The 14,131-nt window shown below is 39.1% G+C and overlaps 1 protein-coding gene across 2 annotated transcripts in view; it reads left to right on the top strand.

The window, feature by feature from the left end:
* LOC150085456 (jouberin-like) overlaps positions 1-14,131 on the top strand; it is a 320,291-nt gene that overhangs the window by 5,738 nt on the left and 300,422 nt on the right. For both annotated transcript variants that reach the window (XM_090373258.1, XM_090373259.1), the window contains exon 2: positions 8,690-8,726. In XM_090373258.1, the coding sequence (XP_090229384.1) occupies positions 8,690-8,726 (37 nt within the window). The remainder of the gene's footprint in view (positions 1-8,689; positions 8,727-14,131) is intronic.

The raw sequence follows: 14,131 nt of genomic DNA, 5'->3' as shown, positions 1-14,131 counted from the left end.
CATTTTCATCAGAGGTCACTGCAAAGCAACTTGCGAATATTTTCATGATGTAGGTTTTCTTGAAGTTTGCAATCACTTGCTGGTCCATTGGTTGAAGAAGAGTGGTGCTGGGTGGCAAATTTTTGACTTGAACAAAGTCAAATTGTGCCTCAAGAGATTGAACAAGGTTGGGATCATGGCCTGGCTTATCCAGCCTTCGCAGGAAGCTTATTTTTCTCAAGATAACTCTTCATTGAAGGATAGAAAACTTCAAGCTCCCATTCATTGAAGACATATCCTGTAACCCAGGCCTTCTTGTTACTGCGCCAAAACACTCCCAACATGCCTTTGTCGACCTTTTGTTGTTTAAATACAATGGGGGTGTTAGAATGATACACAAGCAAAGGCTTCAGCATAAAATCTAAGAGGCATTGGCACCCAACAGGAAAGTGAGGCTATCTTTCATAGGCTTATTCCCAGGTAAACTAGCCTCATCCTTAGCGATGTACATTCTCCTGGGCATTCACTTCCAGAAGAGGTTGGTTTCGTCAATGTTAAAAACCTGGTGGGGAAGATAATCTTGATCAGCAAACTCTTGGAATTCGATTTTAAAGGTCTCAGTTGCTTTTTTATCAGTACTGGATGCCTCTCCATGCCTTTCAGAATTTTTGATATTTGCCCTTTTTTTGAAGTGCTCAAACCAGCCTTTGCTGGCTTTAAAGTCTTCAAAGCATGCAGCACTGTCACTGGTTGATTTAGATTTTAAGTTTCATATTGTCATAGATCTGAAACAATTGTACGAGTGATGTTCTGTGTGCCATCTGTTGAACAATTAAAAATAATGCTAATTGGTTGAGAACAATCGTATGAGTGACGTTCCGTGAGCCGCATGTCTGAAATTTCCACTGATGTATGGTTACAGCTATATCGAAAAGCCATTAGTATCTGCAAATATCATTGGTCCTTAAAATAAACAATCGTATGGAAAGTATGTCGGTTCTTGAGAATATTGGATGTCGATGTCATTGTAAGTTGAGGCCCCACTGTATTAGTATTATTAGAGGCATATGATGCAAGAAAGCAAGCTTATACAGTATCAGCCAAAAAAATAAATAAATAAATAAACCTTCCCATTCCACCCATCCATTCTTTTCAAATGTTTATCTAGTTCGGAAGTGAATTTATTTAAGCTGTTAAATTCCAAAATGACAGATGGAACTTTTGTTCCAGCAATCAACCATCTGCTGGCTAAAGGCAAATTTCTACACATCTATTCTACAACTGCTTTTCCTCAATTTGAATTTATGACCACTCAGGTGATTAATCTGGGCAAGAGGAAGAATCCCATTGGCATTGAGCTTGCTCAAACCATTCGAGGCCTTATACACCTCTCAGATGCATAGTCTAAAGACACTGAAATTTGCAGCCTTTAAGTCTTTCTTTGTAAGAGCAACCCTTTGTTCCATTCACCAATCTCATTGCCTTTCTCTATACTCATTCCAGCAGCTCTACATCCTTCCTAAAATGAGGTCTCCAGACCTATATACAGTACTCAAGGTGTGGCCTGACCATTGCCTTATACAAGGGGATAATCACCTCCTTATCCCTGCTAGAAAAATTCCTGTATATCATTGACAAAACACCATGAGCTACTCTTGCAGACTGTCTGCACTGCTCAGAAAACTTCATATCTGACTGCACAATTACCTCCAGGTCTTTTTTCATTCTCCACTACTCTGATTGAATTAAACACAGTTGATATGTCACTCTGGGGTTACTCCTACCCATATGCAGTGCTTTACATTTCTCTATGTTAAAATGCAGTTGCCACCTCTCAGCCCATCTGTTCAATTTTCCTAGATCCCGTTTTAGTAGCATACTGTCATTAGTGTCATTAACAACTCTGCCAACCTTCGTATCGTCTGCAAACTTGTACATTAAACCTGATACCATTAAACCTCATATACATTCATCAATATCATTAATAAATACACAAAACAACATGAGCCCAACACTGAACCCTGAGGGACTCCACTAATAACATTAGTCCATGAAGAGCGCCTCCGTAGCCAGGTGGGAAGGAGCAACAGTGCGTAGCACACGCTTCTTGATTAGACCGGGGTTCGAGCCCGTCACCACCAAATATGGAGGATGCGGAAAGGTCAGAGAATGACCACCGCATATCCCTGAGCAATATGGCCTTAGTTGCTAATGCTCCTAAAAACCAAATAACATCAGAGATAAATAACATCAGTCCATGAAGACCAGCGTCCATTGATTCCCACTCTGTCTTCTCCTACTCAACCATTCCTTTATCCATAGCAGCAACTTGCCCTTAATGCCATACTGTTCCAATTTGTACAGTAGTCTTCCATTTGCAACAGTATTAAAAGCTTTCCTAAAATTCAGGTATATGATATCAGAATTATTTTTTGCATCCAGTTCTTTCTGACTGCATCATATTCAGTACTGTTTTCATAGTATCCAATCAAATTGGTCAGACAAGAAATTCCCTTAACAAACCCATGCTGTGTCTGAGCTATAACTGCAGTCTTGTCTAGATGGTCCTGCATTACTTCTTTAACCAGAGACTCCATTAATTTCCCTGGAACAGAAGTTAAACTAACAGGTCTGTAACTATTTGCGTCACTCTTTAATCCCCTTTGTAATTTGGGGACATATTTGCACATCTATAGCCCATGGAGACCTTCCCTCAGTCCGAAGAAGCTCTCATAATTATAGCTGAGGGTTTACTTACTTCCCTTGCCGCCTTCCTTAATATAACTGGATAGATCCCATCCACCCCAGGTGCTTTTGTTATGTTTAACTTCAACAATTTCTCCTCCACTTTACTGCTCTCAGTTATTACAAAATCATTTAGCTCTCTGCCAGAGTTTGATGAACTTCTGACATTCCCCTCCCTAAATATCTCCTCATGTTTGAATGTAAATGTGAAATACTCAATCAGTTTGTCAGCTACCTCAGCAGGATCATCAACAGTCAAACCATCAATATCAAGAGGGCCAATGTGATTCAACCCCTTCCTTCTACAGTTTACATAAGTAAAGAACTCTTTGCTGTTTTTCTTAATCTTTTTAGCATTAGCATTAGTAGAGGCATTTGATGCAAGAAAGCAAGCTTATGCAGCATCAGCCAAAACAAAATAAAAATAAATAAATAAATAAAAAATAACCACTTCCACTTCACCCCTCTGTTCATTCGAAATACCTGTCCAGCTGAGCCTTAAACTTACTTAGGCTATCAACTTCCACGACAAGGGATGGAAGTCTGTTCCACCAACCAACCAACCACCCGCTGGCTAAAGGCAAATTTCCGCAGATCTGTCCTACATCTGTCTTTCCTCAATTTGAATTTATGCCCTCTCAGGTGATTATTCTGAGCAAGAGGAAGAATCCCATCAGCATTGAGCATTCTCAAACCATTCAAGGCTTTATACACCTCTATCAGATCACCTCGCTGGTGCCTAGTCTCCAGACACTGTAATTTGCAAAACTTAAGCCTTTCTTCGTAAGAGCACCCCTTTGTTGCATTCACTAATCTTGTTGCCCTTCTCTGTACTCGTTCCAGCAGCTCTATATCCTTCTTGAAATGAGGCCTCCAAGCCTGTATACAGTACTCTAGGTGTGGTCTGACCATTGCCTTATACAAGGGAATAATCACCTCCTTATCCCTGCTAGAAAAATTCCTATATATCATTGACAATACACCATGAGCTACTCTTGCAGCCCGTCTGCACTGCTCAGAGAACTTCATATCTGCCTGCACAACCACCCCCAGGTCCCTTTCATTCTCTAGCACTCTCAGTGTAGTACCACAGAGTTGATATGTTGCTCTGGGGTTGCTGTTTCCCATATTTGTTACATTTGTCAATGTTAAACTTCATTTGCCACTTATCTGACGCTATGCAGCAGCATAGCGTCAGTAGTGTCCTTGACAACCCTGCCAACCTTCGTATCGTCGGCAAACTTGAACATTAAGCTTGATATACCATCATCAATATCATTTATGAATACAGAAAACAATAATGGACCCAATACTGAACCCTGAGGGACTCCACTAATAACATTAGTCCACGACGAGCAGTGTCCATTGATTACCACTCTCTGTCTTCTCCCCCTCAGCCACCCCTTTATCCACAGCAGCAGTTTGCCTCCAATGTCACACTGCTCCAATTTGTGCAGCAGTATCAAAAGCGTTTCTAAGATCCAAGTATATAATATCAAAGTTATTCCCTGCATCCAGTTCTTTTGTGACTGCATCATAATATCCAATCAAATTGGTCAGGCAAGACTTCCCCTTAACAAAACCATGCTGTGTCCGAGCTATAACTGAAGTCTTGTCTAGATGATTGTGCAGTGCTTCTTTAACCAGTGCCTCCATTAATTTTCCGGGAACAGAAGTTAAACTCACAGGTCTATAATTACTTGTGACAGCCTTTGATCCTCCTTTGTGAATTGGGGTCACATTTGCACATTTTCAGTCTATGGGTACCTCCCCTGAGTCCAAGGAAGCTCTCATAATTATGGCTAAGGTTTTGCTTACTTCCTTTGCTGCTACCTTTAATTTAACTGGATAGATCCCATCCACCCCAGGTGCCTTTCTTGGGTTTATCTTCAACAATTTCTCCTCCACTTTACTCTCAGTTATTACAAGATTCTCTAGCTTACTGCCAGAGTTGAATACACCTCTGGCATTCCCCTTGCTGAATAACTCCTCATGTGTGAATGTCGATGCAAAATATTAATTTAGTTTGTTAGCTACCTGAGCAGGATCATCAACAGTTGACCCATCGATATCAAGTGGACCAATCTGATTCATCCCCTTCCTTCTAGAGTTTACATAAGTAAACTCTAGAGTTTACATAAGTAAAGAACTCTTTGCTGTTTTTCTTTGCATCCCTTGCCAAAGATATCTCGTAATCTGCCTTCGCCTGCCTAACCTCCTTTGTAACTTGGTTACAGATCTACTTGTATCTATCATAGGCTTCTGTGCCATGTGTTAATTTGTATGTATCCCCTGCATTTTTCTTCTCTGCCATATGTCTCATTAGTTCATCTGACATCCATTTAGGCCTAAACCTTGAACAATATTTCTTAGTTGGTATGTAAAGCCTAGCAGCTTCCAAGATAAGTTCTTTGAATGCTTCCCATTTTGAATTTGCTGTTGGTAACATCATCAGTTGGTCCCACTGTATAGAATTTAAATACTGTCTGAGTCCATCGTAGTTGCCTTTACGAAAGCAATAACCCTTCCCTTTACACCTAATGGTAGTTACATCTTTGAGTAAATTCCACTTCAGCACACTGTGATCACTGCCACCTAGTGGTTCATTTATCTGCAGATTCTTAATGCATGAAGAATCACTACTGATAATCAAATCAAGAGTATTACTCCCTCTAGTTGCCTCCCAAACATGCTTATGTAGAAAACAATAAATAAATCCACAAAAGCCTTGCTAGTGTGTGAGTGACCAGCCCCCAAATTCCAGTCAATATCTGGGAAATTAAAATCCCCCATTATAAGCCTCTCTGATTTACTGGCCCACTCTATTTCTCTGTACAGTTTCTTATTATACTCATCAGAGTCATTAGGCCTATAGCACACTCCTACTCTCAATTTTGATCTCCCAATGCTTGTCACACCAAACTGACTCGACACTGCACTGTCCAGCGATGTCGACTGGCTTCACTTCCTTGGATTTTATGTGTTTCTTAACTAATAGGATAACCCCTCCTTCCTTCCTATCCTGGCTATCCTTTCTGTAGACATTGTACTCCCCAAATTCCAGTTCTGCATTCCTTATATCTGTGTGACACCACGTCTCTGAAATCCCAACAATATCTGCCTTTGATGTTTTGAGCAATTCCTCAAATTCATCAAATTTATTTACTAAACTCCTAGCATTGGTGTACACGCAAGTATACATGCACCTGTTCTTTTTCTTAGCTACCCTAACACAACCCATGTGTTTACTTGTACCCCAGTGATTCCCAGCAGTCTCTGAAATATCCTGCATCTTATTTTCCAGGCTGCTGCTGCTCATTCCAATAGAAGTAGTGCAAGAATCACTTTTACCTCTGCCAGTGGCTACTGTTAAATCTATTAGTCCTTATATCCCCCCCCCCCCCAATCTAGCAGTTTTCCGACCCACGCAACACTGCCTCGATAGCATCAGCAAACATTCTTGCACCCTTTCTATTTAAGTGTATCCCATCCCTGTAGAAGCAGTCTCTCCTGTTAACAAGTACAGACCATTCTGAAAAAAATTCTACCCCCTTTGAGCCTTGCACAATCTTTCCAGGGCCGAATTGATCAATAGGGCTCTCATCATATACTTCCTCCTATCGTGTCTGGGCAGAATTGCAGACACTTTCAAATTCAACCCTAATTCACGGCTTTTTTTTCAACAGTGATCTGTACTTGTTAAGTAATTCCGCCGGTCTCCTACTCTTAATATCATTAGTGCCAACGTGTACAACTATATCACCTTTTGTGCCCTTAAAATATGATATCCGCTCTACAACGTCATCACCCTTTGCCCCTGGCAGACATACCCTGGTCCTGTTCCACCTATCCTTTTTACAAGGCATGTTTCCCGTTTCCCTGACAATAGAGTCACCAACAACTACTAGTTCCTTTGGGACCAGCGCATTCTGCCTTGGGGGGGCTGCCGCTGTGTTGCGTGATGACCAAGTGCAAGCTCTGGCATTGGTGTGGGCAGCTGAGAGCTTTTGACAAAGATTTCTCGTAATCTACCTTCACCTGTCTAACCTCCTTTATGACTTGATTACCATACATGGAACCCCATACATGGTGTGTTTGTACATACCTAAACCCTTGTTAATACCTTAAACTCATGGTTAATTAAAATATATTCAGCCCATCATGCATTTATCTTCTCTGCCACATATCTCATTAGTTCATCTGACATCCATTTAGGCTTAAACCTTACAATATTTCTTAGTTGGAACAAAAAACCTAGTAGCCTTGAACATTACCTTCTTGAATGCTTCCATTTAGACTTTGCTATTGGTAACATCATCAATTGATCCCACTGTATAGAATTTAAAAACTGTCTGAGACCACTGAGGTCACCTTTACACAAGTTAAAACCCTTCCCTTTATCCTTGATAGTAGTTACTTCTTTGAGTAAATCCCACATCAGCACATTGTGATCACTGCCACCTAGTGGTTCCTTTATCTGCAGATTCTTAATGCATAAAGAATCACTGCTGATAATCAGATCAAGAGTATTACTCCCTCTGGTTGCCTTTTGAAGATGCTGCCGCTGAAAACAGTCATCCAATAAATCCACAAAAGCCTTGCTAGTTTGCAATTGACCAACCCACAAGTTCCAGTCAATATCTGGGAAGTTAAAATACCTCATTATAAGACACTCTGACTTACCGGCCCACTATATTTCTCTGTACAGTTGTTCACTGTACTCTTCAGAGTCATTAGGCCTATAATATACACTCCTACCTCAATTTTGCTTTCCCAGTGCTTATGTCACTCCAAACTGACTCAAGATTGCACTGTCCGCCCATGTCAACTGGATACACTTCCTTAGATTTCATGTGTTTCTTAACCCCTTCTCTCTGTCTGTCCTTTCTGTACACATTTTACTCCCCAAATTCCAATTCTGCTTTCCTTATTAGTGAGAAAGTCTTCACAAGGTAAGCCATGTGTTTTACATAACAATGTAACAACATTTACAACAAAAAAACTATTATTTGAAAAACTGTAGTGATGAATTAAAGATATAATTCATTCAAATTATCTGTATCACATAACTATAATCTCGTGACACTTATAAGCAATGAATATTATTAACAAATTTTCACGTGTAGATAGGGAGATTCATCACTTCATAGAACTGATTTTCACTGCTCTCCAATGTAAACACACACACACACACACACACACACACACACACACACACACACACACACACACACACACACACACACACACCTTATATGCTGTGGAACCCCATACATGGTGTGTTTGTACAGACCTAAACCCTTGTTAATACCTTAAACTCGTGGTTAATATTTTGCAGCGATGTCTGATGAGATTGTTTACTACCTTTCTGAGTGTCCTGTGGTCACATAGAATGAGCTTCTGTGCATTGTTGCTGAACAGCAGTAGTACCATCATGCTTCTATTTCGTGATAGCATCATCAAAGATTGATTTTGAATGGCAAAAGCCAGTAGTTGCCAACCATTTTGAGTACAAGGACTCCTTTTTAATATGAAAGTATTTTCACAAGCTCTATCATCTACATGATAGTAATTATACTTTTAATAGCTGTTAATTGAAAATATACATAATAACAATAAGAAGCTGCTATGAATTTAGTAATAGTTTTAAATGAATTTGGATTTTATTAATTTCAAGAGTGTACATTTAAAAAACAGCAGTTCATATGTGTGAGGTGTATTATTTATTCATGTTGGAGCTAAATAAACAATTTGAAAATGCTTGGTGTGCATATATGCATTTGCGGACCCCTTGCAATAAGTCCATAGTTCTCCAGGGATCCACAGCTCATAGATTGAGAACCACAAAAAAAGGAATATTGTATTTTTTAACTAAAAAATTTGTCCCCAGAATTTTTGCTTTGTTTGATGAAGCTTTAATCACCCAATATTAATAGTTATTTTTTATTTTTTTCTTATTGGATAGGGATATTTTCGAGCAGAAATTTAGCCACGCTAACAAGGTAAGCAATTTCAGTAGTCTTAATTGTCAGTTATAATGTAAATAAGTATTATTCCAAAATCTCTTTCCTTCCGAAAGAGTCAGTTAAAGTTTTAAGGTTTTTTGAAACCTCGTATGACAAAAACATGAGTAACACTCATAATCTCTTAGAGTTCAGTAGCTAATGAGTAAGGTAGTAAAAATATAACAAGTGCACAAAAATGTAGATTATGAATATAATCTTTATAAAGATAACAATAAAAGTATTTTAAATATAGGGGTTAATTAGCATGTTTTTGAGCTTTAGAACATGATGCTATAGGATTTCAAGGATATATTTTAGTGCAATAGATGAAATCAAATGAAATTCATATCCTTTACCTGCATTCAATTTCGATCACAAATACATCTTTCTGTTTCCATGAAAATCAAGGACTGAGTATTGAACCTACCTTATAGCTCAGGTTTATGTTCAACTTTGAGACAGATACTGTTATTTATAGTGTTGCCTAAGCTATCTTTTTAGATCATATAGCATTACCAGAAAAGATGAATTTGCTATTCATTTAAAAATCTGAGATACCACCATGGATAGTGGTAGTTGTCTTTTTAAGTTAAACATAGGTCCACGTCCTAATGTCAAGTATCACTCTGCTTCCAATGAAGGCCAAGGGTTTGCAGGCCTTCTGCAAGGCCATGCAAATAAAGTGTAAGAATTTTATTTTGTTACAACTACTGCATCAAAATATATTTCTGTAGTTTTATAACATTGTACTATTACATTTGTACTTTACATAATGCTAATTTCAGCCAACCTTTTAGAAATATATCGATTAGAAAATTTTTTTCCATCAAGAGCAGTAATTACTTTTTTTGCCTCAGAGGTAACTGCTTGTATGCCATATTGATGCTGATTAAAAACTGATAGCAGGTGGAAGCCTTTACATATACAGGCAAATTAGACTTATTGAGAATGAGGCAATAGCACAATAGTAGTAGTGCAGATAATGAAATATTGCCAGAGCTGGCACTAGGGGTGCACAAGTGAGGCACTTGCCACAGAACCTATTTTGGCACCACATAAAATAGGTGCTGCTAGATGCACTACTGCATATATATACACTTTGCTGCCACTTTATTAGGTACACCTACCTAGTAGCATTTTGAGCCTCCTTTAGCCTTCAAAACAGTCTGAATTTGTCTAGGCATGGATTGAACAAGAAAACGTTGTTGAAAATGTTGTGCAGGAATGGAGAACCATGCAGACATGAGTGTGTCACGCAGTTCTTTGAGATTTGACGGAGGTGTAGGCATACAGCGAACAGCCCTTTCCAACTCATCCCAAAGATGTTCAATAGGATTGAGATCCGCAGACTGAGCGGGCCACTGCAGCAAAGAACAGTCATTGTCATGTTCCTGGAACCATTCCATAGTAATTCAGGCTTTGTGCACCGGCACATTATCCTGCTAGACGTAACCATCTGACTGAGAATAAACTATCAACATGAACGGATGCACTTGGTCAGCAACAATGTTTAGGTACGATGTGGCATTCAGACCTGAATCTATGGGCATCAATGGACCTATGTGCCCAGAAAGAAGACGTGTGCCAAGAAAACATTCTCTACACCATAACACTGCCCCCACCATCTCACACAGTAGTTGTCAGACATGACGGATCCATGGATTCATGTTGTTTTCACCAAATTCTGAGCCTTCCATCAACTTGATGCACCAGGAACTTCGACTCGTCAGACCAAGCAACTGTTTTCCAATCCTTGATAGTCCAATGCTGGTGTTGCCGTGCCCACAGGAGGCGTGCTCTCTTGTTCTTCATTGATAACAAAGGTACATGATGTGGGCATCGACTGTTGTAGCCAATTCTCGACAAAGTGTGACAAGTGGTCCGTTGCGATAATTTGTTCTGCGCACCAAGGTTGTATTCTGACGTGATGTGCACATTGTGGCCCGTCTGTTTGCTTGCACAATTCTATCCACCCTCCTATGACCTCTCTCATCAACAAGCGATTTTCTTCCACACAAGTGCCATTGAGAGGATGTTTTATGTTCGTTGCACCATTCTTGATACACCTTTGAAACCGTGGTGCGTGAAAAGTTCAGGTGAACTGCCGTTTCAGAGATGCTTTGTCCAGCATGTCTTGCGCCTACTACCATGCCACGTTCGAAGTCCATTAGATCACTCCTTTTCCCCATTCTTTCTACGGTTTGTATACTTATCTGATACTACAAAGGATATAAATGTGGATATAAATGTTCTGCTGCATTTATATCCACAACTGTGGTCATATGACTTGCAACGTTGTGGGACAAACCATTTGTGTGCACAGCAGGGATGTACCTAATAAAGTGGCAGCACAGTGTATGTGTGTGTGTTAAGATACAATATGAATTAGGTGCCATTACAAAGTTTTCCTCGGGTGCCACAAACACTACCGCCAGCCCTGAATATTTCCTTCAGATGGCATAATTTCACATGCACAGGAAGATATTAACGGATTAATGAAGTTTAAGGGTGAATTTTTGGAAAATATTGTTTTTCCAAAAATTACTGAAAAGAAATTTGGACAATAGGTACAATGAAGAATGTGCTCACCATTTATTGGAAAAAAAATTAGTTACAAAATTTGTCACTATATGGCACTGTGGCAATACAAATCACATGAACAGCGCTATAATTGTTCAGTGTGTCCTCCCATTTGGTCAACAACAGTTTCCATTCGAAGAACAACATTTTCTACAGTAGAACATAACGTGTCAACCGGAATAGCCAGAACATGTCTAATGCTGTCCTTCAGATTTGCCAGAGTTTGACATCCTTCTCGATACACCTGGTTCTTCAAAAAACCCCACAACCAGAAGTTGCATGGGGTGAGGTCCTGTGATTGGAGTGGCCAAGGTGTCTGGAAACAACGGCTGATGACTCATTCATCTGTAAAATGTTGCCTTAGCAATCTTTGGACACAACAGTGGATGTGGGGTGGTGAACCATCTTGCACAAATATGGTATTCTGAAGGCACCCACATTGTTGCAGCTCTGGTATTGCGAAATTTGCCAACATTTCATAATATTGCTGTCCAGTGACGGAACAGGTGCGGGGGTCCAGTCGGTGTTACCTGTTCAAAAAAATATGGCCCAATCACGAATGTGGCCGTAAATCCACATCACACTCTCACTTTTGCAGAATGCAACGGGACCTCTTGGATAACTGTCGCCCAAAATGCGACAGTTATGCGTATTCACTTGTTCATATAAGCAGAAGTAGGCTTCATCATTCCAAAGCCCACGTTCCATGGCCAAGTGATATCCACTGTGCCAGAAACTAAAGTGCATATGTGAAACAAATATCTGCATCACCATGCTTAAGCTGCTGTAGCATGTGCATCTTGTAAGGATAGTACCGCAACACCTGATGCATTACTAGCCTCACCGTGGAATACAGCATGTCCACTTTATGAGAAACAGCTGGCACACTTGCGCTACCACATGGAGATTGATTTGATAAATCCACGACAGCCATAGCCACATCTTCAACATGAGAGGAGTCCACTCGTTTTCGACCTCTACCTGGTTGAACACCAAGATGTCCTGTCGCTTCAAATTTCACAGTCATTTTTCGGACAGCACAAACAGTCATAGGTCCACGCCTTATGCACTTCTGACATCGGAATTCTCTGATAGCCGCAGCTGCATTGTTGCTGTTCTGATAGTACAGCTTCACTAATAGTGCCTTTTTCTGCAACGTTGTTGGCATTGCTGCTATAGTGCAGGCAAACATCTACTGTATGATTTTGAAGCGACTGCTTTGCTTTTATACAGTACAGTAGTGGTGCTGTGGCAATAACTTACGATTATGAAAATATCGTAAGTTATTTACATAATCGTAACTAAGATAGTGACACAGTGACAAATTTTGTAACTAAATTTTTTTCCAATAAATGGCGAACGCATTCTTTATTGTACCTGTTGTCCAAATTTCTCTTCAGTATGAGCCTTAGAACTTGCTCCAGAGCCCTCTACATAGGGATACTTTAATTTTAACAACCATGTATATTGCAACTCATTAGTGAGGAATCTGCACCATCTAGTGTATATCTCTTGCTGCCCCTACTATGCCAATTGTGAAGGAAGGTAGTCTGAATAGTGGGTATGAATCAAACACTGGTAAAGAGGGTCATGTTACATTAAGGAGGTGGGAAGTGGCAAGTTGTGAATATTTTAACAATGGGCTTGAACCTTTGCTGACTTTTTGATGTGAAACATCCTCGGTGCGGAAGGATACCTACCAAGTAAATCTGATCAGTTACGGAAGTAACATCATCTGCAGCATCCTCCAGAGGCGCTTCCCGAGCACTCACAGTTAGTGTGATTAGAACGTGTGACACATTTTTCGTGACCAGTACGATATATGTCGAGTTCTAACTTTTTAGAATTTTTGAATAATATGTCATCACAATCATACTTCCTGCTGCAAGTATGATTGCAACAATACAATTATATGTCATATGACTGCAACAATACACTTATTTGTCATGTGACTGCAACAATACAAATATTTGTCAACAGTTTCTTTTTTTGTCTTGCATTTTTGTTAGATTCCATTGTTAGATGCCCCCAACAGCTGTGTATGCCATTTCAACTACAAGATTGGGTACCTCAATCGACTCTGTTTATCAGAGACATTTAGATACATTGCAGTAGCATATATACGTCTATTACTTTAGTTATCATAAATCCATTATATCTTGTCTTCCAGAAATTATAGAAATTTGCAAATGATCAATAAAATATTTACAATACAAAAGCTCTTATTTCTTAATCAATATATACAAATCAAAATACCTTAATGGAATGCAAAGTATGTTTCACATAAAACCACTACTGCACATGCTCGGCAATACACAACTTTTTTTATTATTTTTTTTTACACTTAGGGAAATATAACGGATACATTTTTTTTTCATGATAAAATTTTCATATTGCGGATAAAAAATAACATGAAATATTTCTCATATCACAAATGATAAAAACTGTCACAAAACATTCTACAATATAAAAACAAATATTACGTAAAATGCAAACTATTCTAGAAAAGGTACACAAAAATCAAAGTTACATTAAAAAAAATATTACTCAAATATTCAAGAAAAATTTATTCTAAAAATTACTGTATAGAATTTACTTCTTTATTAATATTTGTTGCTGATTTTCTGCTTTGCCCAATAACTGAGCAGTGATTACAGAGGAAAGACTTGGTGTAACGATTTGGATTGAATTGAATGGTTTTCCATTTAGATGTATGGTCATCATATCTGCAATGTGTTTAATTGTCAAAGTTGTTAAGATTATTCATTATGCTGAAAGGTCGCACTGCTAATTGTAATGGTTTCAAAAATATTTCTGGCTTT

This window comes from Mastigoproctus giganteus, chromosome 5, assembly GCF_048544385.1.
Source record: "Mastigoproctus giganteus isolate SK-2022 chromosome 5, ASM4854438v1, whole genome shotgun sequence".
In the NCBI taxonomy this organism is placed as follows: domain Eukaryota; kingdom Metazoa; phylum Arthropoda; class Arachnida; order Uropygi; family Thelyphonidae; genus Mastigoproctus; species Mastigoproctus giganteus.
Note: the sequence above shows the minus strand (reverse complement) of the source record. Positions and strands in the feature narration are given on the sequence as shown.